General features: G+C 57.3%; 10 protein-coding genes and 2 non-coding genes across 12 annotated transcripts, besides 2 other annotated features; 7 read left to right on the forward strand and 5 right to left on the reverse strand.

Moving 5' to 3' along the window:
* The first annotated feature begins 585 nt into the window (after positions 1-585).
* Positions 586-1,552: a sequence feature (repetitive element).
* Positions 1,553-1,604: 52 nt separating this feature from the next.
* On the forward strand, positions 1,605-2,930 carry CYME_CMQ312C (hypothetical protein, conserved; the record flags this gene model as incomplete). The annotated part of the gene is made up of 1 exon (XM_005538159.1): positions 1,605-2,930. One exon carries the CDS (start codon positions 1,605-1,607, stop codon positions 2,928-2,930), a length of 1,326 nt encoding a protein of 441 aa, XP_005538216.1.
* CYME_CMQ313C (hypothetical protein) lies at positions 2,880-4,025 on the reverse strand (the record flags this gene model as incomplete). The annotated part of the gene is made up of 1 exon (XM_005538160.1): positions 2,880-4,025. One exon carries the CDS (start codon positions 4,023-4,025, stop codon positions 2,880-2,882), a length of 1,146 nt encoding a protein of 381 aa, XP_005538217.1.
* Positions 4,026-5,694: 1,669 nt separating this feature from the next.
* Positions 5,695-7,568, forward strand: CYME_CMQ314T. Its single transcript, XR_002461570.1, has one exon. It is a non-coding gene; the product is annotated as a hypothetical transcript (transcript).
* A 953-nt stretch (positions 7,569-8,521) lies between these two features.
* Positions 8,522-11,773: a sequence feature (possible transcribed region).
* CYME_CMQ316C (exonuclease) lies at positions 8,991-11,480 on the reverse strand (the record flags this gene model as incomplete). The annotated part of the gene is made up of 1 exon (XM_005538161.1): positions 8,991-11,480. The coding sequence occupies one exon, from the start codon at positions 11,478-11,480 to the stop codon at positions 8,991-8,993; it is 2,490 nt and encodes an 829-aa protein (XP_005538218.1).
* Positions 11,774-12,158: 385 nt separating the features above from the next.
* Positions 12,159-14,054, forward strand: CYME_CMQ317C (hypothetical protein, conserved; the record flags this gene model as incomplete). Its single annotated transcript, XM_005538162.1, has 1 exon — positions 12,159-14,054. The coding sequence occupies one exon, from the start codon at positions 12,159-12,161 to the stop codon at positions 14,052-14,054; it is 1,896 nt and encodes a 631-aa protein (XP_005538219.1).
* Positions 14,055-15,225: 1,171 nt separating this feature from the next.
* On the reverse strand, positions 15,226-15,507 carry CYME_CMQ318C (hypothetical protein; the record flags this gene model as incomplete). Its single annotated transcript, XM_005538163.1, has 1 exon — positions 15,226-15,507. One exon carries the CDS (start codon positions 15,505-15,507, stop codon positions 15,226-15,228), a length of 282 nt encoding a protein of 93 aa, XP_005538220.1.
* Positions 15,508-15,903: 396 nt separating this feature from the next.
* On the forward strand, positions 15,904-16,548 carry CYME_CMQ319C (hypothetical protein, conserved; the record flags this gene model as incomplete). The annotated part of the gene is made up of 1 exon (XM_005538164.1): positions 15,904-16,548. The coding sequence occupies one exon, from the start codon at positions 15,904-15,906 to the stop codon at positions 16,546-16,548; it is 645 nt and encodes a 214-aa protein (XP_005538221.1).
* Positions 16,549-18,335: 1,787 nt separating this feature from the next.
* CYME_CMQ320C (hypothetical protein) lies at positions 18,336-19,337 on the forward strand (the record flags this gene model as incomplete). Its single annotated transcript, XM_005538165.1, has 1 exon — positions 18,336-19,337. The coding sequence occupies one exon, from the start codon at positions 18,336-18,338 to the stop codon at positions 19,335-19,337; it is 1,002 nt and encodes a 333-aa protein (XP_005538222.1).
* Positions 19,338-20,119: 782 nt separating this feature from the next.
* Positions 20,120-20,815, reverse strand: CYME_CMQ321C (hypothetical protein; the record flags this gene model as incomplete). Its single annotated transcript, XM_005538166.1, has 1 exon — positions 20,120-20,815. One exon carries the CDS (start codon positions 20,813-20,815, stop codon positions 20,120-20,122), a length of 696 nt encoding a protein of 231 aa, XP_005538223.1.
* Positions 20,816-21,716: 901 nt separating this feature from the next.
* Positions 21,717-23,227, reverse strand: CYME_CMQ322T. The gene has a single exon (XR_002461571.1). It is a non-coding gene; the product is annotated as a hypothetical transcript (transcript).
* A 292-nt stretch (positions 23,228-23,519) lies between these two features.
* On the forward strand, positions 23,520-24,014 carry CYME_CMQ323C (V-type ATPase V0 subunit c; the record flags this gene model as incomplete). The annotated part of the gene is made up of 1 exon (XM_005538167.1): positions 23,520-24,014. The coding sequence occupies one exon, from the start codon at positions 23,520-23,522 to the stop codon at positions 24,012-24,014; it is 495 nt and encodes a 164-aa protein (XP_005538224.1).
* An 876-nt stretch (positions 24,015-24,890) lies between these two features.
* CYME_CMQ324C (polyribonucleotide nucleotidyltransferase) lies at positions 24,891-27,578 on the forward strand (the record flags this gene model as incomplete). The annotated part of the gene is made up of 1 exon (XM_005538168.1): positions 24,891-27,578. One exon carries the CDS (start codon positions 24,891-24,893, stop codon positions 27,576-27,578), a length of 2,688 nt encoding a protein of 895 aa, XP_005538225.1.
* Between the last annotated feature and the right edge of the window lie 84 nt (positions 27,579-27,662).

The raw sequence follows: 27,662 nt of genomic DNA on the forward strand, positions 1-27,662 counted from the left end.
TTCTTCTCATATAGGTCGACTTTGAGAGGTTGTCCAATAAAGTTTGTTCTTGTCGACTCTGGAGGTCTCTTCTCCAGCACCGCACATTTCCGTCCATTGAATGCGGCGTTAAAGTCTCAATTGACAAACTCCATACGTTTCTTGCCATTGGTTGTACTTACGAATGCGAGTAGTCCACGAACTTTTGCCCTCCTTTCCATTTGCTCTTCCGTCAGCGCTCCGTACTTTTTTATACCCTCAGGGCTCCTCTGGCACTTTTTCCATCTCGACACTCTGAGGTGTACACTCCAGTTCGTGATGTGTATACGATGTTCGGAACTCATCTACAGGTATCGTAACAAAACGCCTTGCGCACTCCTTGTACGTTCACGTCGTTGGAGCTGGTGTACACCCTTTTTTGGATTCCCAGCGTCCTGCTCCGTATGCGACTACGAGCCTTTGAATTTCATCCTCCTTCAACGCACTCAACTCATTGAAAAAATTCGCGAACGCCCGCTGTTTCCCGCCGTATCGATTCATTCGCAAACGAGCCCACCGGGGCTTGGTATACTCCTCCCACAGCGTATCCCAATGCGCAATGCGAATATCATAACCATCGCTGTATCCAAGCGTGCGGAAGATGGTATTGATGGTAACGTACGTCAGAAAGCAATGCGTCTTTAGAGGTTATCGACAGCGAGATTCTACCGGGAATCAGGTATAACGAATGCGAGGAAGAAAACTGCTGCGTGGAATGCAGGAATGAAAGAGCACCTGGAAGCTTCGAGCGAGGCGACGAGCCGAGGCGCGGACTTTGAAGCTTTTCGAAAGTGTATGGAAGTTCGCATTGCGCATTGGGATACGCTGTGGGAGGAGTATGCCAAGCCCCGGTGGGCTCGTTTGCGAATGAATCGATACGGCGGGAAACAGCGGGCGTTCGCGAATTTTTTCAATGAGTTGAGTGCCCTGAAGGAGGATGAAATTCAAAGGCTCGTAATCGCATACGGAGCAGGACGCTGGGAATCCAAAAAAGGGTGTACACCAGCTCCAACGACGTGAACGTACAAGGAGTGCGCAAGGCGTTTTGTTACGATACCTGTAGATGAGTTCCGAACATCGTATACACATCACGAACTGGAGTGTACACCTCAGAGTGTCGAGATGGAAAAAGTGCCAGAGGAGCCCTGAGGGTATAAAAAAGTACGGAGCGCTGACGGAAGAGCAAATGGAAAGGAGGGCAAAAGTTCGTGGACTACTCGCATTCGTAAGTACAACCAATGGCAAGAAACGTATGGAGTTTGTCAATTGAGACTTTAACGCCGCATTCAATGGACGGAAATGTGCGGTGCTGGACAAGAGACCTCCAGAGTCGACAAGAACGAACTTTATTGGACAACCTCTCAAAGTCGACCTATATGAGAAGAAGTTGGAAGCAGTAGGAGATGGCCGGTCGATCAAGACTGGGAGGCGTCTGCTCCTCAGTTGGAGACGTTTTGTCTAGGGCGGGTTTCTCGCCACTACTGCACCACTGGCGACAGCAGCCTTTTTCTTTAGAACGGCGTTTTCTGTTCGTAGCGGATGCCAGAGAACTGACGTTCATTTGATTCGCAGAGTAGAGGACGCTTATGCGTTCGGGATTTCTGCACGAAGCAGAGCCGCCGGCTCTGGATCCTGCAGATGCGGTGTGGCGACGTCTCAGTTCAGTTGAGCAGCAACGATACTTTCTTCATCGCATCGTGCTGCACACTTTTGCGCAGAAACCCTTAAGGATACCGACGGAAATACTCGAACACAACTCAGGACAAAGTGGCGTTCATGAGTGGCAAGGACCGGTCGCCAGTTTCCTGCGACTGCTCCGTCGACTCTGTCACGGCCTCCGGTGGGAACACCGCGGTGCCGAGCGCTCAGTCGTCGTTCTCCACCCTGGTGTGTACGTTGGCTGTGTTGCCGACGAACACACTGTCGACGACGTGCCTCTCATCGTGCACCGTTGCGACGACCTGGGCGCTTACTCGGTGACGGTGCTGCTGGAGCCCTTGCTGGTGCTGGCCCCGTTCGGGAAGCAGGTGACACGAGTGCGCTTTCGCAAGGCCGTCACCGAGAACAGCAGCCCAGAGACCATCGATGCGTTTATGCACGTCACACTCCCGCTGGCACAGGCGCTTCTCGGAACGGATTCGTGGTCAGAGCTGGCACCTTGCCGGGCGCTTCGGGTCCAGCTACTTCGACGGGATGTGCCTCAAAGCGGCTCCGATACGCAGAGGATGCACGCACCACGCGGCGTTGTTCTGTTCGAGTGTCCAGTATTGAAGACGGGGCTGCACTGGGAGACGCTTCGTGAGACGCTGGCGAGGGGCTCGTTCCCACATGGACGCAGCGTTATTCAGCGGCTGGGCGGGGTGGTGTCCACGGCAGGTGTTGCGCCAACGTGGGGTCTGCGCCTCATCAGCATGTCGCGTTCGCATTTCGAGCGCTGGTTGAGCGACGTGTACATAAGCGCCGTTCGAGTGCCGAAATCACGGACACCCATGTGCAGTCTGACAGTATGGGCGGAGAGCGCTGACAACTGCGCCTACGTTGCGAACACGAGCTGGTTTGAGGACTTGGATACTTTCTCGAATGAGCGCCGGGACCTACTCGGTTTTGCCGCCTTAGAAAAGATATTTTACAGCAAACTGCTTCCTCGTCTACGGCGGCGTATTCGGAATGCTGGACGCGCGGATACGCAGCATCACCCCCTGTTGCTGTGGTTCATGGCAATGGCACCTCCGAAGGGGCCACTTCAGACGTGCCTCGGGGCAGAGGTAGCGCTGCCAAGCCACCTACTTATACAGGATTTGGAGCATGTGCTTGGTGTGCGGTTTCATCTGCAACAAGACCAGAAAACTACGCTCTGGTGGTTATGCTGCCAAGGTTTGGGTTACCAGAACTGGAGCCGCGTTCGCCATTAGGTTATTCAGCGGGCTGGCTTGCTCTTGCTGAGTGCGATTTCCTGCTTGTCTCGTTTGATCGAGGCTGACTAGCACAGTCTGCAACGCGGCAGGGGCACCAGTACGCGGGATGAGCGGAGCGCTCGATCCCGGATCCTGTTCGACTCGGTACGAGGCGTAGGCCCAGAGCGGGGTCGTTGCCAGCGCGTCGACTCGCTGCGAAGCAGGTCTGACTGCCCACTGTGGATCGTAGGCTGATGGGAGCTGCAGCTGAGCGCTTTCCCAGTTGCGATCCATCGCTACATTCGTCCAGATTGAGGCAAAAACGCCAACGTCCTCTGTTTGCGTTGCAACGGTTCGTGCTTGTGTACGATGGAGTTCCACTAGCCACTCGGGGCGGCGTCCTCGCTCTACGGCCGGATACTCCCATTTACGGGCATCTGTGTCCGGAACTGGGTCCACCAGGCCAGTTCGATCCGGTGCGGCGACTGGGGTATCAGTTTGCGTCGCGCGGGCGACGACGACAGCGTCGGTGCCAGCCCGACTGGCTCGCTGCGAGTCTGCAGTAGCCGCCGTCCAAGCTGTATGCGTTTCGCTTGGATCCGTTCCGAGTAGCGTAGCCGCCTCAGGGGCTGCGGCCTCTGGTCCACTACGAGAGCCGGCTTCGCTGGCGCTGGCTCCCGTTGCAGCACGCGTCGTAAAAACGCTTTGCTGGACGAGAGCGCCTGGAGCCTGCGCTCCCTCGTAAAGCGTATGGAGTTGGAAACCAGGCGCAACGAGCACTGAAGCGCCTGCTGCTGTCGACGAGGCCCCTAGCCAGCTGGGAAAGGCCTGCCCCAGTAAGCCCGCTAGCCGACGGCCGAGATCGTACCAGAGACGTGCACCTCGCAGCTGCGTCTCTGACAGCCGGTCCAGCGAGTCCGCGTCAAAGTACCCGGCGAGAAGGGCCACTATGCGTGCGGACAAGCGCCTCATTCGGCGCTGCAGCAGCGCGCGACGCCTTTGCAAGAGACGTGCCGCGATAACCGCCTCACCTGACGCGGTAACTTCCGTACTGCGCGCAGCTGGCTCGTCTTCCGCACCGCTTTCCTGGGGCGTTTCTCTCTGGCGCCGCATATTCGTTTGTGGAAGCGAAGCGCGGCTTCAGCATGCGCACATTCGCGTGTGCAAAACTCCAGGTATTCGCAGCGCTCAGCTGCTGTTGCCCTTTGGCGGTTTCGAGCTCCACCTTCGTTCACTGTGCAACTGCTAAAGCCCACGTGTCCTCTTACACCAACGTTCAGTCGCGGTGCCGCCTGCACGAGTGCGTCTCGGAACGCTTCCGCTGGTGCGCAGGCGCTGTGCCTATGCGCCTGCGCTCATGCGATCCGTTGGACGAGCGCCGGCCAATGGCGCGGCCGCTTTCGCGCAATGTGGACCTATCGTTTCTACGCAGTCCATGCGACAGATTCCGTAGATTTTATGGATGCTCGGGACGCTATATTTGGTACGGATGATATCGACCGTGTTTCGTCATTCCGGGACGGTCGTCTGCGTTCAGTAAGCTTGCGTGATATCACGAATGACGTTAGCCAAGGTTCACAAGTACGTGTTTGTCTACGTCTCTGCGTACCTGCACGCATCCAGAAACATGGAGCCCCGACCTTCGGATGCAGTGCAGAGCGATCGCTGTGGGCGGGACGCGATGGCGCTTGGCGCACGCTCCACAGCTGCCGGCTGAGTGCGCCATCGATACACTTGTCGCTACCCGAACAGGAGAATATCGAAGAGAAGAGCCATGTGCGTCTGGAGGAACGAGCGCAGTCAATTACGCTCTGTGCAGTGCATTCTGGAGTACGCGTGAACTCCAGAATGGTCTTTTGTTCTTGCTCGCAGGTATTCAAGAAAAGAAGTGAATCCCCTGGATCGCAGAAAGTTCGCGGAACGAATGTGTCCCGTCACTCCTAGATTGCAAAGAAAGGCCTTGCATGGACAAGTCAAATGTGCTATGGTCTGCAGGCGGATGCTTCCCTCTTTTCATGGTTCTTTTGCTGGACGTCGTCCATCGAAAATAGAAGTTACCAAACTCAAGCTCAACGACTGCCTCCGCCTGGATCCATTTCACGCCAAAGGACCTCCGAGAAAAAGCTGCAGGATGTGAAGCTTTCGCATCATGGATAAGAACGACGGTGACGATGCGCGAATGAACAAAGCGACAGGTACCCATGTACACGAGACCATCGCGCGATGAACAGCAAACGCTGTCGGCTTGGGAGGGAAACGCGGTCGTCCATCGCGGGACGGACGAATGTTCGGCTCATCCGGTGAGACTTGATTCGCGAGAAATTGCGGAGCTGTTCATGGGCACTCAGATAGGCGTGGAACGCAGTTCGCAACCGAAAGACAAGACGGAACGACGGCGGGAGCAGTCCGTGGGCCCTCTCAAGTGTCTGGATACGAAAAACTCGTCAAAAATACAGGATCGTTCAACACCTCATCCCTCGTAGAAGCGCTCCCCGGGGCCTTCTCTGTCACGCATTCCTCTGTCCTGCTCTGAGCCGACGTCGCATCCCATCACTCGCCAGCCGGAAAGGAATATGCTGCTGATACTGGGGTTGAGGTACTCTTCGTACCAGTCTATGCTGCCTTGTGCAAGCTCATCGAACGCGTCGTCTGTCGTGTTGGACGCCATCTCAAGGCTAGCGGATCTGAATACGAGTGGTTTCCACCCATGACATCGAAGGCAATCGAGAAAATCATTCTTCGACAATTCATTGTCTACCTTCAACAGCCCTGAATTGCATTGTTGTTGCTCGTCTGCTCGTGCGCGTGAGGGTAGCGCGAAGAAGCGCTGCGTTTCACGAGGCGCACCCCGTGTCCCTGGACTGCGTCGAATCCTCAGCGTGCTGGCGCAGCAGCATGGAAACTGACGGAGACGATCTCTCGAGATACTGATGGAGGCAAGTCACGAGCTGATGATGTCATATTCGTTCGCGGCGGTAGCCAGTGCCCCGGAAACGTCGCAGTGAGCTCGAGCGTCACCTCTGATCACCAGAGCTCAACGTGGCGTACTGGACCCCGAATCGCCGAACGTCATATCCAAGGAATGGTAGACACATCGTGCCTGGCTGGAAGCCTTGCCTCCTGCGGAAATGCGTGTTCCATGAACGAGCATCGTAGAGCAAAGCTGTAGCAGAGCCCGGATCCGAGCGCATTCGCCTTCTCAAGCTCCTCCCTGATGTCTTCCTGATTCGTCAGATCGAGGTCTATTGTATCACCAAAGAGTCTTCAGTGGTATATGGCCGCTCTCAGTGAGCTACGACTGGTCTCTGCAAGCAACGATGAAGCATTATGACAACTTTACGAAAAGCACTGGTGGAGCTCGCTCAATCTTTTCCTTCAACACAATGGAAATAGAATGAACTGAACAGGGACGATCAACACTTTCGGACGATCGACCTGCATGCACTTTGTGAAACCCTGGTCTCAGTCGAACAATGAGACTCATTTTCAACCGTTTTTAGGTAGATGAATAGAGATAGTTTCAGATACGCGGGAGTCCGGGTTCCGGGGCACCGCGGCCGTCGCCATACCAGCAGATCGATCGAGGCGGTGGAGCCCACGACCTCACAAGAAAACTAGATGGGGCTGCGCATCTTCTTCCAATGCTAGGTTGCATCGCTGGCCGGGTATCGTGGCCACCAGGACGCATATGGTCAAGCGGAATGACAGCAACGGGATCGATGTCGACACCCTGAGCATCCTGTCGAATCGAGACGGCTGTTTCATGCGCTTCATTCAGAGACAATATATGACCGTGCCATCGGCGCATGCGGACGATCTTTGGCAGGAGGATCTGACAGACTGCGCTGCGATCGCGAACAGTATCGGTGGTGCGGAGGCAACAGGCGTGGCTTTACCAGCCTGTTCAGTGCACCACATAAGGAGCTGATGGATGCGTCCCGTTATTTGGTCATAGCCTACCGCGCTGAATATGCTGTAGCGCGCATCATCTGCACTCCTGCTCCTTCGACGTGCGCGGACAAGGAAAACAGGAATCGATTCTGTAAGATTCTCATCGATGCGTTCAGGACGACATCCACACATGAAGAGAATGGGAGCACGTTGCATGATCTAGAAAAGATAACAGTGAAACACAGCCGAATGCTCGATACGGTGCTGGGTAAGCTGAGCGAGCGTCGGAAGGCGAGGTGCTCGAATAGCGAGGCTTTCTATGAGGTCATTTCACCTGTGCAACAATGGACGTTACCGCTTTCCACACTGAGCATTCTACACCGCGATCAACTTGCCGGAATGCACCGTGCCTCGGCAACATCCAGCAGCTTTGCGTTGAGCGAAATTCCGTCAGAATCCCATACTACAAAGTCTGCGCATTGTACTGAAACTCTGAAGACCTTTGGTGAATAGAGAACCACTGACCAGGAGCGAAGACTCCCAGAATCCTCTACGGCAAAGTCTGGGCAATGTACTGAAACGCTGAAGATGTTCGATGAAAAAGGAACCGGTGACCAGGAGCGATGCGTTCGTATGTAATCGCCCGGAGCAAGGCGCTGGTTCGGTACGAGTCAGCTATCCGGCAAGGTTGCGACGCCGTATAATCCACCCACTCACACACATTCACACAAGGAAGCAGTGTCCTGGACATTTGATAAACGATCATGGTAACCCTCAATTCGGTGTTACGAAATGTATCGGGATCGTGAACCGCACCTCTTCCGCAAACGCTTCCTGGGTTTCAGACCCCTTCGATCACCGGCATACCCCCTGCTATGCAATTCAGGTTGGATCACAACGGCAGTGTCATAGACGGCACACTGTCGGACGACTGCACTCTTTCAAAGTCAACGTTCTTGTCGTCGGTGTTCTCCCCGGTGTATCATCCATGAGTCTGCATACGAAAACTCCCTGTCCGCCATTCATCGCATCTTGTGCGGCATTTTCCTCTCCTCGCCTCCGCTATTCCCATCGTTATCGTTATCATCATCGGAGTTTTCCACGAGCGCTTCTGCTCGCCTGAATGCGGACGTCGCCCGGACAGTACATTTGCATTCGGCGACGGCGTGACGAGCCCAGGTAAACGCACCACCTCATGATCGTCGAGCAGACCTGCTCTGCATGTACGGACTCGTGCCTGTGTCACGAGACATGTCCCCATTTTGTCGGATACAGGGAACGCCTCATTCTCGAGCAGCAACGGAACAATGGGCCCCGCCAAACCGCTCGTCGATGGTGCACCACAGTGCCGAGGAACAACTGCGGCGCGTTCACGAGTTCCTGCATGGATATCGCACCTGTAAAAAGAGGACGCTTCCATACGTTTACACGAAACATGTCATGTATGGATACGGGTAAGCGGCACCACCGCGTCGAAGCCGAACGCTCGGACGCACCGATGCTCGCCCAACTCGTCCCAGATGGTATGCAGGGTCACCAGTGCGCCGCTTGATACCCCGAGTTCGGCACGAGAGCGATAGAGCGATAGAGCGAGCGACAGAAAACGGACCCGCTCGAGATCGGGCGCTGATGGATCGCGGGACGCCGCTGCGCCCCACGGGGCGAAACGGAAAAAGGACGGGTTCGTGGGCGCGCTGGTACCGCAGCTTGGCACGCGAGGCTTCCTGTGTGTACGTACGCGTAGCTTGTCGCTTGACGTACGGGAAACGTTTCGTCGAGACAGCAGCGCACAGCGTAGGTGGTCATTATCCTATTTATTCTGATATTTATTGGACAACGGATAGAATCTTTGGCGATGCGGCAACCAGCGAGTTTCACGTCGCCGCTGTGCGTCGTGGTATACGGAGAGCGGGAGCGCCCGTCGCTCGCGAGCGCACCCTCGACTTCGGAGCACAGCTCTTGGCAGGGCTCTGTGTTAGCGAGCGCGTCCGCTCAGTCGAGCGCAAGCTCGTCGTCCAGCGCAGGTAGTCGCTGGGGCGCTTCACAGAGCCTGCTCACGTACCCGGCGGTGTTTAGCGAGTCCAGGGCGGCGATTCGCGCCCGCTTCCAGGCTCCGCCCCCGACACCACACTGTGCGCGTATGCCTGACGGTCGTCTGTGCTGGTTGCGCAAGGAAAATGTGGCTCATCATTGAGCGTCAGCAGACGGCGGCTGTGGCGGTAGTGGCTGTCGTTGCTGTCGTTGCTGTCGTTGCACCCAGTTGTTGGTACGCGACGAGCTAGAGTCGTTGCCTGTCGTCGACGCCGAGGCGTTCGAAGGCCGCTCGCGCCCGTGTCCTTCGTCCATGGACTGGCGCTGCGGCTTGCTCGCTTGACTTGGACTCGAGCGAGCGGCGCCTGTGTGCCCGTCTGCGTTCGTGCTTCCGTCAGCGGGTTTCGGTGCAGCGGATGCAGGTCCGTTGTGGCTGCCGCTCGCCTGCGAAACGCGGGTCGAGTCGTTCCGCGTCGACCGCGGCTTGGTCGACTGCGAAGCAGCAGGCGCCTGCGCGCGCTCTCTGCCCTTGTTTGCAGCTGTGCTCGACGCGGGTGGACGGGATGTGCGTTCCGCTCTGCGTACCACGGTAGTTTCGGTTGTCATACGCACGGTCCGCTTTGTACCGCTGCTGCTCGTTGTGGTTGAAACCTGCGTTGTGCGTTTCTGTACAGCAGTGCGCGTAGCGTCATTCGCATCCGTCTGCGGAGTAGTAACGGGTTTGCTTCGGTCGGGTTTCGCTCGGGCCTCCAGTTCAGCGATGGTGCGAGCAAATCCTCGGCGCTGCTCCGCTGCAGATGGCGTATTCGACCAGGCAATCTCCCCGCTGGGGACTCTCTCCTGGAAATAGTTGCCCGTATCGGGATCGAAGACGTCGTTCTGGCCGAAGAGGTCGCGTCGGCGTTCCTCGCTGGTGAGCTCCCGATGCGGATCAATGGAGCCCACCGCCTCCAGCAACCGTCGCTCTTCAATAAAAGGCAGCAGAACAACTGCCTCCCAATCAAACCGCTTGCCATTCAGATCTGTACGGAACTCTGCGGGATAAAAATCACGCACCGGGCTCTCTAGATCGAGCATGAGCTGTCGATACGGAGGTGGTAGCTCGCCGCTGCTTTCAGGGGGCAAAACGCCCAGCAGCTGGGTCAGCGGCGTGAAAGGTTTCCCCTTGAGAAAACGAACCTTGTACGAGCCGAGGTCGCGGAGATCCGAACACAATGGTGCGAAATAGTACGGATAATACCAGGTCCACGACGGGCATCCGTGGTGGTAGTACTGGAGCACCCAATGCAGACCTTCGAGATAGCTCTGAATCACCTGTCCGCGTAGTCGCTCGTTCCCGTCTGGTGCATCGAGGTTCAAACGGAATTTGTCCCGATAATAGGCGACGCGGTAGCGCTCGGGGTCACAGTACTCCTGGATGTTCTCGTCGACGCCTCTGCGATTGAAATACGCGCGTTCCTCTTCCGCAAGACGAGCTGCGAATGCCTCCAGTCGGTCTGGATGGATTCGGTGCTTGTCGGTGAGGTAGCCACCCATGATGGGCAGCAGCTCCTTATACGCGCCGAAGAGGAGTTCCAGCGCACCGTCAGAGATATCCAGATGGGGAAGGTGTGGCAGAAAGTCGTTGCCCACGAGTACGCCCATGAACATAAAGTCATCGACGATGCGCTCCAAATCAACGTGGAATGGCGGGGCATCGCTTCGCTGGCGACTGGCCAATTCAGCGAACTCCTTATACAGTTCGTCGCGCAGGAGATTAATCTCCAGCAGGTGAAACTCCTCAAAGTCGTCCAGATTGGCGGGTGCATCGACAAGTCCCATGCGTCGGGCGGCAAGCGCCCGCGCCAGAGGCGAGTTGTCGCCGGACTCGCTCGCCGCAGCCGGGTTGCTCAGCGACGTTATTGGCGGCGAGCGTGCTGCTGCTCCGAGTCGCTCACCGATGCGTCCGCGGTACACGAGTTTCTCTCGAAGCAGCGCAAAGTACGGCTCGTGGGTCACGAGTCCCAACATAATCAGATCCGCATCGAGTCCATACATGCAGTGCCGGATGGGCATATCCCCGCGGTGGCGGTGTTGCCGCTTAATCTCCCGGATCATTTCCATGATCTTGTGCTCGCCTTCGCCGGGCACCTCGGGTCCACTGAAAACCACTTTGCATCCGGTCTGCCACGCCCGATCGTTTCGCATTTTGTAGTCGATCCATTCGCGAAAGGCCTGCGACAACCGGTCCATGAACGCAGTACCAGGCGTGATGCAGTTCGAATCGAAGCGTTCTTCAATGAATCCGTCCTCGAGATCGCCACGGGCAATGGCTTCTGCGAGCACTCGTTCCGCCTCTTTGGCCGAGCGGAAGCGTCGAGAACGTTGCTGGTTCATCTTTGCGCGTGGTGCTACACCATCCACAGCCAGAAAGAGGAACTTTCGTGGTTTCACAATGCGGTAAAGACGATCGGTGTAGGCAAAAATGCGGGCAAACATCTCCACTTCATCGAGAAAGATGATATCGCCGTCGTTGTTATGGGTGCAGGTGTGGATGATACCGTTCATGTCGAGGTAGAAGTTGTCGAACTCACGATCACCTTCAAGCGACTGGTTGATGACCGGATAGCGCAGTGAGAGCCAACGAAAGAAGCGCGGAATCCCCATGGTGCTACGCTGCTGCTCGGACACGCGGAGGCAGCACAGCGCCCGACGTGCTTACGAGAGAGCGTCTGCAGGCCTCCGTCTCGAGCGCGTCAACGGCTGCTGGCCCAGCGCCGTTTCCCAACGACACTTACGTGAGCAAAGATCTTGTCAAAACTGCTGGATTCGCGTATCCGTACCAAAAACACGCAACACACGAGAACAAGTTCTTTCTGAACGAAACGAAAGGTCCGACACCAGTCGCGAGCTTTCGTAGACTTGAACGAAGGGTTCAGGCACCCGAGTCTCCAATCAATTGTAGATTGGATCTTGGATAAAAAGTCTCTCTTGGTGGCCAGATCACGCACGAACACCAGTCACGAAACGAAACGAAACGAAACGAAACGAGTCGTCGAGCTTACACAGCACGGAGTCGTGCACCTCCCCAGTAGACGCTTGCTTCCTCCTTATCGTGCGAACACGACTTGCGTTTTCAACGTTTGATAGAGCACTCGTTTTGCAACGCGTTCCGAGTCTATGCTACCGCCACGACGCACAACCCAAGCGCCTCGTGTGCCTGGAACAACTCCGTCAACGAGTCGTTGAACGCTTCGCAAGCAGCGTCAGAAGCGGAGAGGCGCAGTGCAGACGCCGTACGAAGAAAAGCACCCGCACATTTGCGCCCGCCGGTGGCTGCCGCGGATGCATTTCGCCTACCTCCGTGAGCCAGCTCAGCGAGTACCAACAGCAAGGCACGTAGCCGCAGCACCGCAACGCAAAACTGACCACGGATCAGGGGACACTAAAGCCCGGACAACTGAATCTGATTGCACTTTCGGGGAACCGTGCTTGGGTGCTTTGATTGTACACTGTAAACGAGGGCATACGGATTCATCGACTGCTTGCACGGCACTTGGTGAACGGCTCGAAGGGATGCGTGGCCTAGAGTCGCACCGGCTCGGCGCGCAGCATCTCTTTCTAGGTTTTACGGTGCCTTTCTGGACAGAGAAGAATGAATCACCGAATAGGCCGACTAAGCGACAGCTTCTGGCCATTAACCGGAAGCGACGCGGCTTGTTCGGCACTGCTGGTGGGCTGCTCGCAGGCGGCGCTGCGGCGCCTGGCTGGGAGGCGGGCCCCAGGAGCGGTACACGCGGGTCGTTGCTGCGCCTGGAGGCTGCACGAGCTGCCTCTGTGACAGAAAGGCAACACCAGGGAGCCTCGGTTGTGGGAAAAACGACACCTGAGGCCGTCGCCTACGAGATCGATCGGCACGGGTCTGTGTACGCGTACCGGGCAACAAGCACGGCGGGCGCGGGGTCCCTGGAGCGGCTCGCGGACTTGCGGAGTAGCGACTGGCGCCAGCGTGCTCGACAGGCGTTGGCAGCAGCACCTGGTCAGCTCGTGCTCCAGTTGCGCTCAGTTTTCCTGCCCGAGGGGTTTCCAGAGAGCGTCGGGCCATCCTACCTGCGTTACTCGTTGTGGCGCGGTGCCCAGAACGTGGTCTCCGCGATGACCGCAGTGCTATCGACGCATGCCCTGCTCGCAGCAGTTGGTCTATCGTCGACGCCGGTGGCCGCGGCGACGTCTTGGGTCCTCAAGGACGGCATTGGTCAGCTGGGAAAGCTGCTGACGGCGCGACGCGGTCGAGACTTTGATGCCGATCCCAAGCGATACCGCCTGTCGTCGGACCTGCTCTATGATGCTGGGTTATCGCTGGAGATTCTGACACCGCTCTTCCCGCAATATTTCCTAGCGCTAGCTGCGCTGGGCAACTTTACGAAATCGGTAGCGATTACAGTAGGCATGGCTTGTCGTAATTCAGTGCTGAGCTCGTTCGTTTTGCGTGGCAATCTGGGGGATATCAGTGCCAAGAACGATGCCCAGAACGTTGTCACGAATCTGACTGGCATGGGGCTGGGGATTGTGACGGCGCGGGCGTTGCCGCCAAAGCCATCAGTTCGCCTGGGGGCCTTTGCTGCACTGACGGCCCTGTACAGCGTCCTCAATTACCAGTCCATGAAGGCAGTGAAGTTAAATGTGGTGAATCGTCAGCGAGGAGCAATCATTGCGGACTCCTTCGTGCGGAGTCATGCTGAGGATGTGCTCGATGTTGAGACCGTCAATGATCTGGAATGTATCATTCCATTTGTACCAGAGCACTTTCAGTGGTTGCCCCTTAAACTGGGCGTGTCCCTGGAGCGAGTGGGTCGCTTGCCGCCGCCCCAGCGAAGACCCCGTGCTCGCTACGTGATGTCGATGAATGAGCGGGAGCTACGCGTGGCGTTGCACGAGCGAGCAGCTCCTCGCGATCTGCTGCAGGTTCTGTTGCAGAGCGCGTATCTTCGCTACTTGGTAAGTGTGCGGAGTGGCGGTATGGAGCGGTGTAGCCCAGCACGGCAGCGAACAGCCATAGGTTTGCCACGGGTCTGTTTTCCGCTACGGCTTTCACCGGATATGGACCAAGGGCAGCTGATGGCCCAGGCAGAGGCGTATGCGGAACGCTATGTGGACGCGTTCTGTAGAGCTCTAGAGCGGCGTGGCTGGAACACAAGGGTTCTGCAGCTGGCCCCGGATCGCTATCGCTGTCGCTGGTGAGCGGCTCTAGCTCTCGGGACGGAGAGCGCTCTCGATCGAGTCCAGAAGCTTGATTTTTATGCACACAACCTGAGATCCATCCGGAATATCCTGACCCGGCTCATGGAACACTGCGTATTTGCGACGTTGCTCGGGGGCATTTTGGGCGTCCAAGTTTGGTTCTCAGGCCATGAACGCTGAAGCCGGATTCACTCCAAGCGACATGAAAGGAGCATTAGGGAGCATTATAGACGACTAGGAAGACATAGGTAGCACTAGGGAGCATTCGGATGCCCTGGAAAGCACCATTCAGGACACGCCACATCGCGTGTTGTCGCGCGAGTCCCATGGTGACGGTACATTCCGTTTGTTTACGAGATCGCTTAGCAGCCTATTGACGGCTCGCTTGGTGATCCCGAAGCACTTCATCGGAATCCGGGCAGCACGAGCAGTGTATGTGTGTATGCGCAGTACCGCTGCTATGTGTCTGGGGCGTTGCAGTGCGCACCGGCACGTAGCGTGTCGGCGCTGTGTGCCATGGGCGGGTCGTCCCTCGGCTCCAGAGAGTCCGGGAGACCAAGCTCCGTAAACGAAGCTTTTGCGTATCGTCACAGAATGGTGCTGGAAATCAGGTTTTGTGTGAGACGCTCGGAGCGTATGCCATACGACAGCTGAACAGAGATGCGTCCAAGCATGATCTGAACTCAACTATCGCTCCTGATCTCTGTTGCGTCATCGCATAGGGATCGTCGAGGCCTGCTGCCCAGCCGCCTCATACATGCGAATGCAACTTGCCATGCAGTGCTCTTTGCCTTGCACACGACATAGAAGGCGTTGGGCATCGTGCTCGCAACACATAGCCGAACACCTATTTTGTTCAGCGCTGCGAATGCAGGCCTCTCTATGATCGATCGTACTTGCGCAGTGCGGCTTGCTGTCCATGCTCAGCTGTAGACCTGCTTCGCTCAGCGAGGTGAAGGCGTCAAGGCGACCGCAGTCACCGAGCGCGTTGTCGCCCAGTCTCATACGGCCTGATGGATAAACTCGCAGTACGTTTTCAGGTCACCTGCGAGTAACTTGCCGTTACGCTTCTTGTAAGCGCTAGACGCGTCCCGCTCCGGGCGTTCAGGTTCCCAGATTGATCACGACTTGCTTACCGCCACGCGGTGGATGCGGGCTCAATGCTTTCCGCTCAACGCGTTCCGCTCGTGCTCGAACGCGCTCGACCCGGCACCGGAATATTTACATACGCACTTGGTGGAGCTTCTGCGTTTTCCACGCTCTCGGTTCTGGATGGAGCACTGGTTGTGCTCGACACTGCAGTGCCCGCGTGCCTCTCGAGCCGCCGACGGGTGCGGTCTAGTTCGTAGCGACCTTCGAGCAGGTACGTTACCCCGTAGAGACTCGCGACCATCAGGGTCAGGAACGGAAGTCCAACACGAAAGAAAGGATTCTGCTGTAAAGGCCGAAGCATGGCTCTTTCCGACTTGCGGTCAGCGTTCAATGCTTCAGTTTCTACTCCGGTTTTCAGTAACTTAATGGGCTGCTGATTCGATCCCAACGCTTGCCGAGTCCTTCGTGCCACACGCTTCCTCTTGAGCGAAGACGACATCCAGTGAAGCATCGCTCGCGACGTCTGCCCGCTGAAGCACGGCCTGATGCCTCTGCTGCCATGCCTTGCACCACTTGGCGACCGAACGGAACGGAACGTACCCGTTTCTGTTGCTTCGTGTTTGTAATTATAAATTGTGCTTGTGCCTAATTCTTGTACCGAGCATAAGTAACTACTGTTTGTGTCATTTACTGGGCCTGATCACTCTAGCGTCCAAGGCATAGCACTTGACGTCACGGTTCAGGTACAGTTTTCGAAATGTTTGCGTTTTCAGCTGCGCCTCTGCTTCGCACGGGGAAAGTCTCGTTGCTCATTGCTGCTAAACCGAGCTTTCGTCCTTGTGCCTGTAACTTGTCTGCGAATTCGTTTGGGGATCGCAGCGTTTGGCGGCGAAGCGGGCATCAGCGAACGCAGAACGCGCGTCTTGTGAGCGTGAACGCGTCACTGGACCCTGTGAACGAGAAGGACACAACGGCAGAAGCTTCGCTGCCGCCCAAGCCGTCAAAACCTCCAGGCGTCACACGAGGGCAAGTTATTGTCGGCACGCTCGTAGGGTGCGTACTTCCTTTTGTTCTGTTTCGAGCGCTGGAGCGCTTACCGGGTCAAGATGCGGTCTCGGCTGGTCGATGGACAGTCGCTGGGATCACAGTCCTAACCGTAGGCTGGGTTGCGACCTATTTGACGCGTGTGGGTACGAAGCGCACCACCTATGCTCAGCAGCTGCGGGCATACGAAGATGCTGTCCTTCGCAGGCGACTAGCAGAGCTGAGCGATGAGGAGTTGCAGGTGCTCCTAGCGGACGGCGATGATGGCGAGAGTACGGGCCCAGAGCGCTCTTTTGAATCAGGTGCAGCTTCGAGTTCATTGTCCAAGTCACCAGAGGAGCCAGATCGCCGGAAGTGAGCTACTTGGACACGAGATAGAACGCTTAATTTCTGTGTTTGCAATGTACGGGACATTGGCACACTCGGGTCGTCAGCAGTCGCTACTGGTGCAGCTTCGATGGAGCGCGCAGCGTGCTGCCAAACTGCGAATACAGAGACGAAGCATCAACCTTTGCGCGGAGGCGTCCCGACTGGATGCACATCTGCATGCAGCAGGAGCAACAGGAGCTATGCCTGTGTCCCATGAACGTGAGAGCAGCGAATGTTGTCGCTGACGCTGGAGCGAGCGCAACGCGAGGGGGGCGCTGTACCGCGTCCCGCAGCAACTGGCCTGATGATCAAAGCGCCGTACATTCGTGGAAAGACTCCCGCCACCAGACTCTGTCGATACACGAGCACTGTCGTCGCATGTATACCATGCAGCTTCTCTGTCGGAAGTCGACACGTTCATCTGTATCGAAGGATGCTCCGCAATGCGTCACTCATGGACGACACGCACGGTGCACTCGTGCAGCAGCGTGCCCACAGTATCAAGGGCGCGCACCTGAGCTCGACCTTGAAAACTGCCGAAAGCCTTTTCGTTGCAACGCCATAAGCGTTGCTGCGACGGAGTTTGCACTTACTTCTGTGGCATTCGTACCAAATGCATGGATACAACGCATGGTACGGTTTGGGGTGCTGGAGGCGTACCAGAAGCATGGCTGCGACGGAATGCGCGGTAAGTGTCGTCTCATTGGCGCCAGAAGCGTTTTGTAGCGGAATGTACGAAAAATCGCGCTCGAAGCGATTCCGCATAGCGTCTTCTGCATGAACGCTGTGCACATTATGTGGAACGTGCCGCTGATGGTATGGGATCGATGGCAACGACCAGACTTTCGCGACGATGCCCAGGTTCAGCGTCAGTCATGGATCGGGAGACCTGCGGTTCCCGCCCGACCTTTCTAGGATCCACCGTCTCTAAGCTGCGCTTCCTGTTGGGATTCCAGGTTCGATCCAGCGATGGGAGCGCTGCTTGCGGGGAGCTTGCGAGCTGCTAGCCGGTTGATGCATACCGGCACTAGAAACCTGTCGCCTAAACAAGAACGCTTCGATATAATGAAGCGTTAGATGCAAATGCTCGCTACGCTGCTGCGACCATCGCACGTGCGATGCAGGCAAGAAGCGATCCAAACGCAGTTTACCCGTTTTCTTCATGGTATAGGACGCATGTATGGATCATCATCGCAAGCGTGATGCAGGCAAGAAGCGATCCAAACGCAGTTTACCCGTTTTCTTCATGGTATAGGACGCATGTATGGATCATCATCGCACGTGCGATGCAGGCAAGAAGTGATCCAAACGCAGTTTACCCGTTTTCTTCATGGTATAGGACGCATGTATGGATCATCATCGCAAGCGTGATGCAGGCAAGAAGTGATCCAAACGCAGTTTACCCGTTTTCTTCATGGTATAGGACGCATGTATGGATCATCATCGCAAGCGTGATGCAGGCAAGAAGTGATCCAAACGCAGTTTACCCGTTTTCTTCATGGTATAGGACGCATGTATGGATCATCATCGCAAGCGTGATGCAGGCAAGAAGTGATCCAAACGCAGTTTACCCGTTTTCTTCATGGTATAGGACGCATGTATGGATCACCACCATCATCATCACCCCCGCAGGGATTCCCCAGCAACCGCAATACGAAAGTGGATCCCGCTGGTCTCTGCGGACGCAGAGCCACGGCCGGCACCAGGCATCGTCTCTGCCAGCGGCCTGCGCTGGGGTTCACCTGCGGACCGAAACAACTTGCCCGCTTCTGGTTCATGGACGGTTCCGAGAATGGACAAGACTCAATTGCGGAAAAACTACGGCGCCGACTCTTGGAAAAGATGCTCGCTGAGCGCGAAGCGCTTCGAGAGCAGGAACGGCAGGCGCCAACGACGTCGGGGCCAGCACCGTCTCTGCCAGCGGCAACGCGCTCTACCGACCCAGACGAGGCTACTGAGCCGAGGCATCAAGTAGCTCGCGAGCTGTCTATTTCAGACTCGCAGCCAACACCTGCGGAGGTCTCTCAGGGAGCGTTGCCGGCAGCAGGAACCTCGTCGGGACCCGCGCTGGCGAGCGAGCACCAGCGTTTCGAGGCGGCAACTTCGGGGAACGCTGCTTCCACGACCCGGCAGTCTCCGGCTGTCGAGTCTGCAGCGTTATCGGTACCGGGGAACACCGAGCCTTGGCTCCGCGGACAACCAGCTGGCGACGATGCGCTGCCTGCTGAAACCAGGCGCTCAGCGAGTCTTTACGGAGCCGGGTGCGTAGAAGACACCGACCGCAACGCTCATTCTGCCACGGAACTCAAAACGTCGAGTCCGTCGGCACTCCCCGACCCGGAGGATGCGCATGCCCTGGCAAGTCGCACGAGTGGGACACCCGAGTCCGGGACTTCGTCTGAGCGCTCGCTGGCCACATGCTCGGTTTCGCCTGTACTGGGACCCGCCGACTCGTCTGAGCGGCATGCAGCTATGCACTGGACAGCGGATACACCCGAGTTCTTCGTAGGCGCGGATCATGGTGCCTCGGCGGAAGCCGTTGATCCCCAGCCACTGTCAACAAAGACGCAGGACGACAGACACTCACGAGACAGACAGGGCGCGACGGAGCCCAGCTCATTACCAGGAACGCAAGAAACGGCATTCGTTCGCATGGGGTATTCAGCGGAGGAGCTACAGCGGATCGAGTGCGCTGTTCAGAGTTTTTGTGCATATGCGCTGGCGGTTGCGGAGCGCACATTTCAGCGTGTGCAACGTGCAGAACGCGAGGTATCGTAGGCTCTGGAGATCCGCTTGCGCATCACTGAGCGTGAGAAACCGGATACAATGCTCTCGTGAGCATGCCGGAAGCAACAACAACAACAACAACAACAACAACAACAACAACAACTGCTGCTGCTGCTGCTACCTCGATAGCGACGAGCGGCAACCTATATGGACCGGTGAAAGGAGACAGAATCTCGAGTATGCCGTGCTGCGGCATCATCAAGTGCATGCCAGGTTGCCGCGCTGCGCCTGGCGTTCGCGTCCAGGCATCAGCATGGTGCACCTATACACAACACTGCGCTTACCGATACCGTATCTTGCCCTGGGTTCTAGCTGATCCAGAAACGGTGGCGATTTTTCTCGGGCTGATGTTCGCAAGGGCATCACCGAGCCGTTCTGTCTCCGGCCAGCGACCGCATTGGCGGCGCTTCCAGTGTCACAGGAGGCACGCACAGTCGACTGGGCTTCTGGAGCATCGCGTCAGCGAACCTTGACCCCGCAAGGGCAAGCCTGGTCAGTAATTCGCGGAACTCGGGGGCCTCGAGCGGACCAGCTGGCACTTCCCTGGCTGCCGATTATCATCACGTACTCGGGAGATTCATGGCTTGTCTCATAAATCCAGTACCATAAACAGGTTCAATGATTTTCGCATACGGCAAGGGAAAGGTATCGCACCTGGAGCACATGACCGGGTCAGCATTCACTTACTGAACGACCAGCCAGTGCATCGGAGCCTCGGGAGCGAGTCTACATTCCCGCTCTGTGAGGCAGTGGACAAAAGCCGCGTATGCGAGCTAGGCTGCCGTGTGCGCTTCTCGCGACCACGCACCGGGTATCGCGTTCCCGCGCTCGTGGCTGGACTCCCGCGCCTCTACGACGCCTGCTGCTCTCGGTGCGGCATCCACGCCAGCAGCATGCCCGTTGCTACCCAACTTATGCTGCGAATCTACGATATCCGTAAAGAAGAATGCTAGGGCAGCCAATCCGTTGCGGGTCTCGGTGACACGAAGACCGTAGCCTGCAGGTGTCTCCATGGCCACCGCGTGGCCCATATCGACCGGCTGGTGCTCGTTCGACTTCGATGCCACTGAGGACTGTGTATCCGCACGCCACGTCCAGCGAAGCACACGAAACCTCGTCACCCGTTCAAAGTGCTCTTGTGAGCTCTTGTCCACGAACGGGGAGCGCAACACGGCGATGCGCTCGAGTTTATCGCTCGGTGATGCGACACCGCCGTGAAGTTCGCCGCCGGCTGCCCGTATGAGGAGCTGCATTCGCCTCAAAACATCGTTCAAGCGTTTTGAGCGCATATCCCACGTCATGTAACGAAACAAATAACGGTATTCGTGAAGGTCCGGAACCGAACCCTCGGTAGAGCCTCCTGCTACCGCAGCTGCCGCCGCCCGACTCGTCCAGTGCCGTGCCCCAAGTGACCAGAGCTGACGACAGGATGTTGCCGTTTCTCGTGCCCAGGGTCGTGCGAGATGCATTCCTGACGAACGTGTACCGTCTTGGCGTCGGTAGCGCGTCGCCGACACGCACCCGCACCTGTTCGTTGGAAGAAACGTCGCAGGCGACGACGATCGCTGCGCTCCTTCTTGTGGTTCGATCTTCTCCCCGACGACAGTTCCGTGAAAAGCTTACCGCAATTGGAACCACTGATACGGTAACAAGTCCGCCAGGACACCCAAGTTTGCAGTTGACGCCTCCGATTCAGCGTATACACGGAACGGGACTGAACACGAACAAGTGCGCGCTGAGAGAGCGCACTCCGCCACAGGGCCTCGCGCTGGTACGCACCGGGAGGTATTCGCTCTGCTGTCGCACAGGGGAAGCGGGAGTGACGGCCTCTTTTCTGGTGCTTCTGGCACGCTGAAGTGTCTAGCAGGGAACAGGGTTTGCAAAGCCGGGTACCGGCAAACAGGGAATATCTGAGGGCGTCTGGGTCGGTCTATCGATCCGGCAACGGAAGCAGGCAAGCGGCGATACACGGAACGCTGCCACTGTGCCACAGCAGGAGTGATCGAGCGCGTGCGATAAGCACGATGCCGTACTCTTTTTGTGATGACCTTGACTGCACGCTTTGTGATCGAGTGCTGTTGCTCGTGCTCCAAGGAAAACGCGTGGCTGTGGCGTGGTGTCGCGGGCTCGACGCTTGCACGCCGCGTATCCACTCGGGAGCCGGGGCACTGGGTCGCCCGAGTCAACACGAGTCGGGGATGCGGTCCAGCGAGCGCTGCGCTTTTCGCGGAATGACCGCTCGACACCTGTGTCCGATAAGAATGGAGCGATGAACTGTACGCTCTGTTCCTGACTTGTAACTCATTTCTGATCTTTCGTAGATGTACGACATCGAAAAGCGATGTCCTGCACTAAAGACTTTCCGATGCACGGGTTGCTTTAGGATTCGTAGAGGTGTTTCCGGAGAGGGCTCTTCGATGCTCTGCCGCTGGAACTCGATACGCCATTGGAAGCCCCGATGATTCGCGACGTTCTCGGACGAGGGTTCCTAAAACAACCGATATTATGAGGTCCTGTTGACGTATAAGCATCCGTGCGTCTCCCTGGCATACTCGTAATATGATCCAATCACGATTTCTTCCAGTTTTCGATCGATCGGTCACCATGCAACTCGTTGGCACAGCGATTCGTGCTTCCGAATGAACGTTGACCAAGCTCGACGGTGCTCCTTGACGACTTGTATACAGGCTGCTACCAAAAGTTCACTGAACTTATTACCCCAAATCAGAGAATCCGTTCGAATGACAAATCCGCATCTCCTTGTGGCCGCCGACGAACCCGGACTTGACAGCGGCATGGTGCCTCTCAATAGAGACATTCGCAGAGGGCCGTGTCTCTTCTGTTTACATGGAATGGGGTCTTGGACTCGGACGTGAGTCATCGACGCAATCGTTTCGACTAGAGCGTGGGTCGCTGCCATGCACGACAGGAACGTAGACGAATCGAGATTGGTGAGATTGATCTCTGGAGCAGTACATGGGAGCATTCCCGGTACGGCGTCTCTGAGTCATGTCACTGCCCGACGCCATTCGCGCGTGAAGGCTTTGATGACGTAGAGGCGAACGGGCGACGCCTCGAGCACCACGAGGGAGCGCTTCATGACCGGCGCTCTATCGAAGCGCATCGGTTCGAGGGAACAAAGAACAGAGACTGAACGCTAACTACCAACAAGATGACGAACTCTTCTCCCGTTACGATAAAGATTAAAACGGGAAAAAGTTTCCGTATCTTCGAAAGTTTACCTTCGAGGTGGAAGTTCCAGCGAGCCGGACGAGTCTCCCGGGCTAGTGCTTCATGCTACCACCAGTGGCAGGTGCTGTGGCGAAATCTGAGCAACTGGTCCGCAACGCCATTCATTCTGCGACAAGGGTGCCGGTAGCCTGTGCCTAGGCGTTGCGGACCAGTCCTACTGGACTCCCAGTATATCGCTTCGCGCTATCGTAGGCAGTACGTCTGTCCGCGCAGCTTGCAGACTCCCAGCATGATCATGAATCCCAATTCCTGCCGAGTAAAGCACTCCTCGAGCCGACGCACTCAGTGGTATGGCAGCAGGGTTCTGTCCCCGTGATGTATCTGCTCCAGCGGTTTAGGCGCTACAGCCGCAGCTCAGTGCAGGCACTCGGCGCTCGATAGCACGTACAAAACGACCGGTTTATCCGAGCGGAGCTATATGTAGTGGAACTTGATGATAAGCGCATCATGATAGAAGCTTTTTCGATAACCATGATCCATCGTGTAGTCTGGGACCTGTGGTCAACGTAAACGTTTTGTCATCGAAAAGAAGCAGCAGTAGCAGTAGTAGCAGCAGCAGCAGTAGCAGTAGTAGCAGCAGTAGCAGCAGTAGCAGCAGTAGCAGCAGTAGCAGCAGTAGCAGTAGCAGCAGCAGCAGCAGCAGCAGCAGCAGCAGCAGCAGCAGATACATGCGCACGTCACCGATGCGATGCATGCTCCATGTACGATTCATCCCATGATCTCTAGTTACTTTCATAAAGATACTACGTTGTCCATAGATGTGCTTGCGTTGCGCTGCAACCCTGCGCCCGACAGCCAGACCGCCCGCTACCCATCCATCGCGTAGATTCCCAGTAGTGCTGAAGCCTGTCGCCGCTGCACGTGTGCTTTTCAGGCGACCGTTTTCGTCCCGCGGGTGCGCACAGTGAGCTTGCAGTACTCATGAGCGCGACGAGTCACGCCTGCCCGCCTGCTGCTGCTTTCTTTGGCTTCATCGGAGCTGCGTCGGCGCTGGTTTTCAGCAACATGGGTGCTGCGTACGGCACCGCCAAGTCGGGAGTCGGCATCGCAGCTGTGGGCGTGCTGCGCCCCGAACTCATCATGCGCTCGATTATACCAACTGTCATGGCGGGCATTTTGGGTATTTACGGACTAATCGTAGCAGTGATTCTTTCGGGACAGATCTCGCTGCAGTCGTACCCGTACTATCTGGGGTTCGCGCACCTCTCCGCTGGGCTGGCGATGGGTCTCAGTGGCCTGGCTGCGGGCATCTGCATTGGCGTCGTCGGTGACGCCGGCGTGCGAGCAACCGCCCAACAACCCAAAGTGTTCACGGGATTCATTCTCATTTTGATTTTCGCGGAAGCGCTTGCCCTGTATGGTCTGATTGTGGCCCTCATCCTCGGAGGCAAAACTGCTCCAGGCGCTTGCACTTGAAGGGGCAGCATACCGGCGGCGAGAAGATCCCAGTATGAGACGCAAAAGCCGCCCAGCGTGTTGGTCTTGCGAGTCAGCGCTCGTTGCTTGACGGAGCTGGCACTTTCCCCGCTGGCCCGCTTCGATGGCAACTGAAGTCGCAAAATCAGGGCTTCATATCCACAGGGGTACCTGTCAAGAGCTTGTGAACTGCTCAAACGTCCATAGCAATTTTCGTGCAATATCCCGAAAAAGATAAAGCCTCGTGCCAGCGACTTTTCCGTCGAAAAGCTTTTCGACTGCTCAAGTTTCCACACCAAGAGTCATGGAACACCTGGTGCCGGATGCATCGAAGCACAAGGCATGCGTTGTCTTCTGGTGTCGGAAATCGCTGGGGCCTGCATACCTGGAAAACGGCCACGGGAGGACTACTCACCAACGACATTCCTTTAACAGTTCCGCATACAACCCTTAACAGTCCGGTTAGCGCTGATACCTCAGAGCGCACCGACTTGAAGCACGGCTCCAGAACCAAGGCCCAGCGAACGTCCGCCAGCGAAAATGCCCCTGACCGCCGACAAACAAACACACACACACACACACACGAAAGTGTCGTGCTTTCATGGGCAACTGCTGTTGATTGCTGTTTACGGGTTGTGGTTGACGCACACGCGCTCTGTGTCTGGCTCGCAACCCGCTCTTGGACAGAACTCGCTACCACCAGCGACTCCAACTTGTACACGATCTCGCAAAGTGACGGTCTCCGCTTTCGCGCTTGTCTCTAGAGGAGCACCTGCGCCGAAGCCAGCGTGCACGTCGTCACACTGGTGTGCACGTGACTGAACCAGGAACTCGCAAAGCTGCGGTTCGTGTTCTGGAGACCCAGTTCACACACCTATGGACTGGAGACGGACGCTGCGACTCTCAACCTTGACACGAACGCTGCAGAAGCGGCTATCGCTCCGCGGGGCTACCGCCCGGCTGGCCGCGTGCTCAACTGCTGGACCGCTGTCTTCCGTTAGCCTCGACGCTGAGGCCTGGGCGAAACACATTCAACATCAAACGGGGGTCGCTGTGCGCTGCGGCTTCGGTCTGGACTTTGAAACAGGACGGCTGGCTCGACTCGCCACGGGATCGGTCACCGTTCACGCTGGCAGTACGCAAGTCCTCGTGGCGTGCGTTTTGGCCGCACATCGAGCACCAGCAAGCTTCGCCCAGCTCGATGCCCTGTTGCAACAGCAGCACACTGCGGGGCGGCTCTCGGAGTGGCAACGGACACAGGAGCTTTTGCAGACGTTGCATACGGCACCGTTGTGGGTGGATGTGCGCGAGCGTGCTTCCGCTCGAGGCCTTATTCCGACCTCCTATCATCGACGAGAAAGTGCTGCAACCGAAAAAGAGGTGATTACAGCTCGCCTCATCGATCGTGCACTACGCCCGACGCTGCCGCGAGGTTATTGTATAGAAACGCAACTCACTGCCGAAGTGCTCAGTGCCGACGGCCAACTGGACCCCGATACCCTGGCTCTGAATGGCGCCGCTATCGCGCTTCTCTTGGCCTTTCAGCGCTGCTTTCCGCAGCAGGTCATGCAGGCACAGACTCGACCACGCCTGGTAGCAGCAGTCCGTATCGCTCGATTAGCTCAGACGAGCACCGCAGCGGACACGGTCGCTTTTCCTCCGTCCGAGTCGGCATCGATGACGCCTGCTCGCCCTCGCTGGATCATTCAGCCGAGCTATGCGGAGCGACTGGCTAGTGACCTCGATTTGGTCTTTGCCGGCACCAGCGATGGCTGTTGTGTCGCACTTGAGGGCGAGGCGAAAGCCGTGCCTCCCGAAGATATTGCTGAAGCTTGCCGCCTGGCAAGCGCCGCGCTAGAACCCCTGCGACAGCAACAGGAAGCCCTGCTCCAGCAATGTCGACTGGCAGCGTCGATGCCAGGGGCAGGTGCTGGACCACCTGCCCTCTTCTGGGCGATGCCGCGTCCACAAGTCGTTGCCGAGGCGTTGCGCCACAGCGGCGAGCGTCTGGTATCGATCTATGCACATGCTCCGGAAAAGACTGAGCGGGGTATCGCCGTCGCTCAGGAGAGCGCCCAAGCAGTCGCACACCTGCGCCAGCACGCGGCGTCTTTGCGGTCTGCACCTGCCACAGACGCATCGAGTGTATCGCCTGGTGTCGATGCTGTTGGCCCTGCCGAGGCTGCGCTGGCGGTGCTGGAGGCTTCGCGGGAGGCCTGGCGACAGGCCCTGCAGCGCCACCAGCACCGTGTCGACGGCAGGCTGCCACGTGAAATGCGTCCCATGGAGGCTCGCGTGCAAGTCCTGCCGTCCGATACCTGCCATGGTTCAGCGCTCGTGAGCCGAGGCGAGACGCAGGTGCTCGCTGTAGCGACGCTGGGCTTCCCGTCGCTGGCAAAGCGCCTCGATGCCTACGGCGGCGGTGCCGACACCAAGCAGTTCTATGTTCATTACCAGTTTCCACCTTACTGCAACAATCAACTGGGTCGTGGGGATGCACTCTACCGGCGTCGTCGCCGCGAGGTCGGTCACGGTATCCTGGCCGAGCGTGCCGTGCGCTCAGTGCTACCCAGTGACCTCTGGCATGCGGTGCGTCTCGAGGCGGATGTGCTGGCCTCGGCTGGCTCCAGCTCCATGGCTGCTGCAGCGGCTGGCTCTCTGGCACTCATGGACGCTGGATTACCGCTCGCGGGTCCTGTCGCTGGGGTCAGTATTGGTGGGATTCTCGCCACCACGTCTGCGGGCTCGAGCGCAACGACGGAAGCGTACCTGCGGTCGCCATTCGCACAGGATGCAGAGCCCTGCGCGGACCTCTTCCTCGTGGACATACTCGGATTGGAGGACTTTTTCGGCGATTTTGACTGCAAGGTCGCGGGGACAGAGCAGGGGATCACCGCTTTGCAACTGGACGTGAAACATCAAGGTCTCACCTTGGAGCAAGTGGCGCGAGCCCTGGAAGAGGCTCACCGTGTCCACCATGTCCAGCTGGAGAAAGTCCTGCGTGTTGCGCTGCCCGCTGGAGCAGCGCGTCCTTTCCTGCCGCCCCAGGCACCGCGACGTGGCAGCTGGAATCTGTCTCTGGCGGATCGGGGACGTCTGCTGGGTGCTGGAGGTCAACGTGTGCGGGAGCTCGAGCAGCACACCGGTTGCAGTATACAGCTGGAAGACGACGGAAGCATTTCCTTGTGGGCGCCGAACGCGCAAGTTCTGGAGCAGGCTCTCGAGATTCTGCAGCAGGTAACGCGCATTCCAGCCTGCGGAGACTCGTTCCATGGTCGAGTACTGCAAATCCTGGACTTTGGGGCTGTTATCGAGATTCAGCCCAGTCCGAGTTCGTTCCGATTACAGGGCCTTTTGCATCGGTCGGCATTTGCGTCGGCCTTGGAATGGACCAGGGTTCAGGTTGGAGACGCTTTAGTGGTGCGGGTAACCCAAGTGGACCCACGGACCGGTTCTCTGCGGTTCGCCCAGGTTGCCCCCATGGATGGTAATGGTGTTCCGAACGGCACCAGTACGCTCGATGAGCGTCGCGATGCAGCATCTTCGGAAATGCCCCGCAACTAGCAAGGGACAGACTTGACGCAGCGGCATGACGTGCATCACGAGAAGCTGGACCAGAATGACGTCGATCGTTCATCCAAATCCCCC

Source organism: Cyanidioschyzon merolae, chromosome 17 (assembly GCF_000091205.1).
Source record: "Cyanidioschyzon merolae strain 10D DNA, chromosome 17, complete genome".
In the NCBI taxonomy this organism is placed as follows: Eukaryota; Rhodophyta; class Bangiophyceae; order Cyanidiales; family Cyanidiaceae; genus Cyanidioschyzon; species Cyanidioschyzon merolae.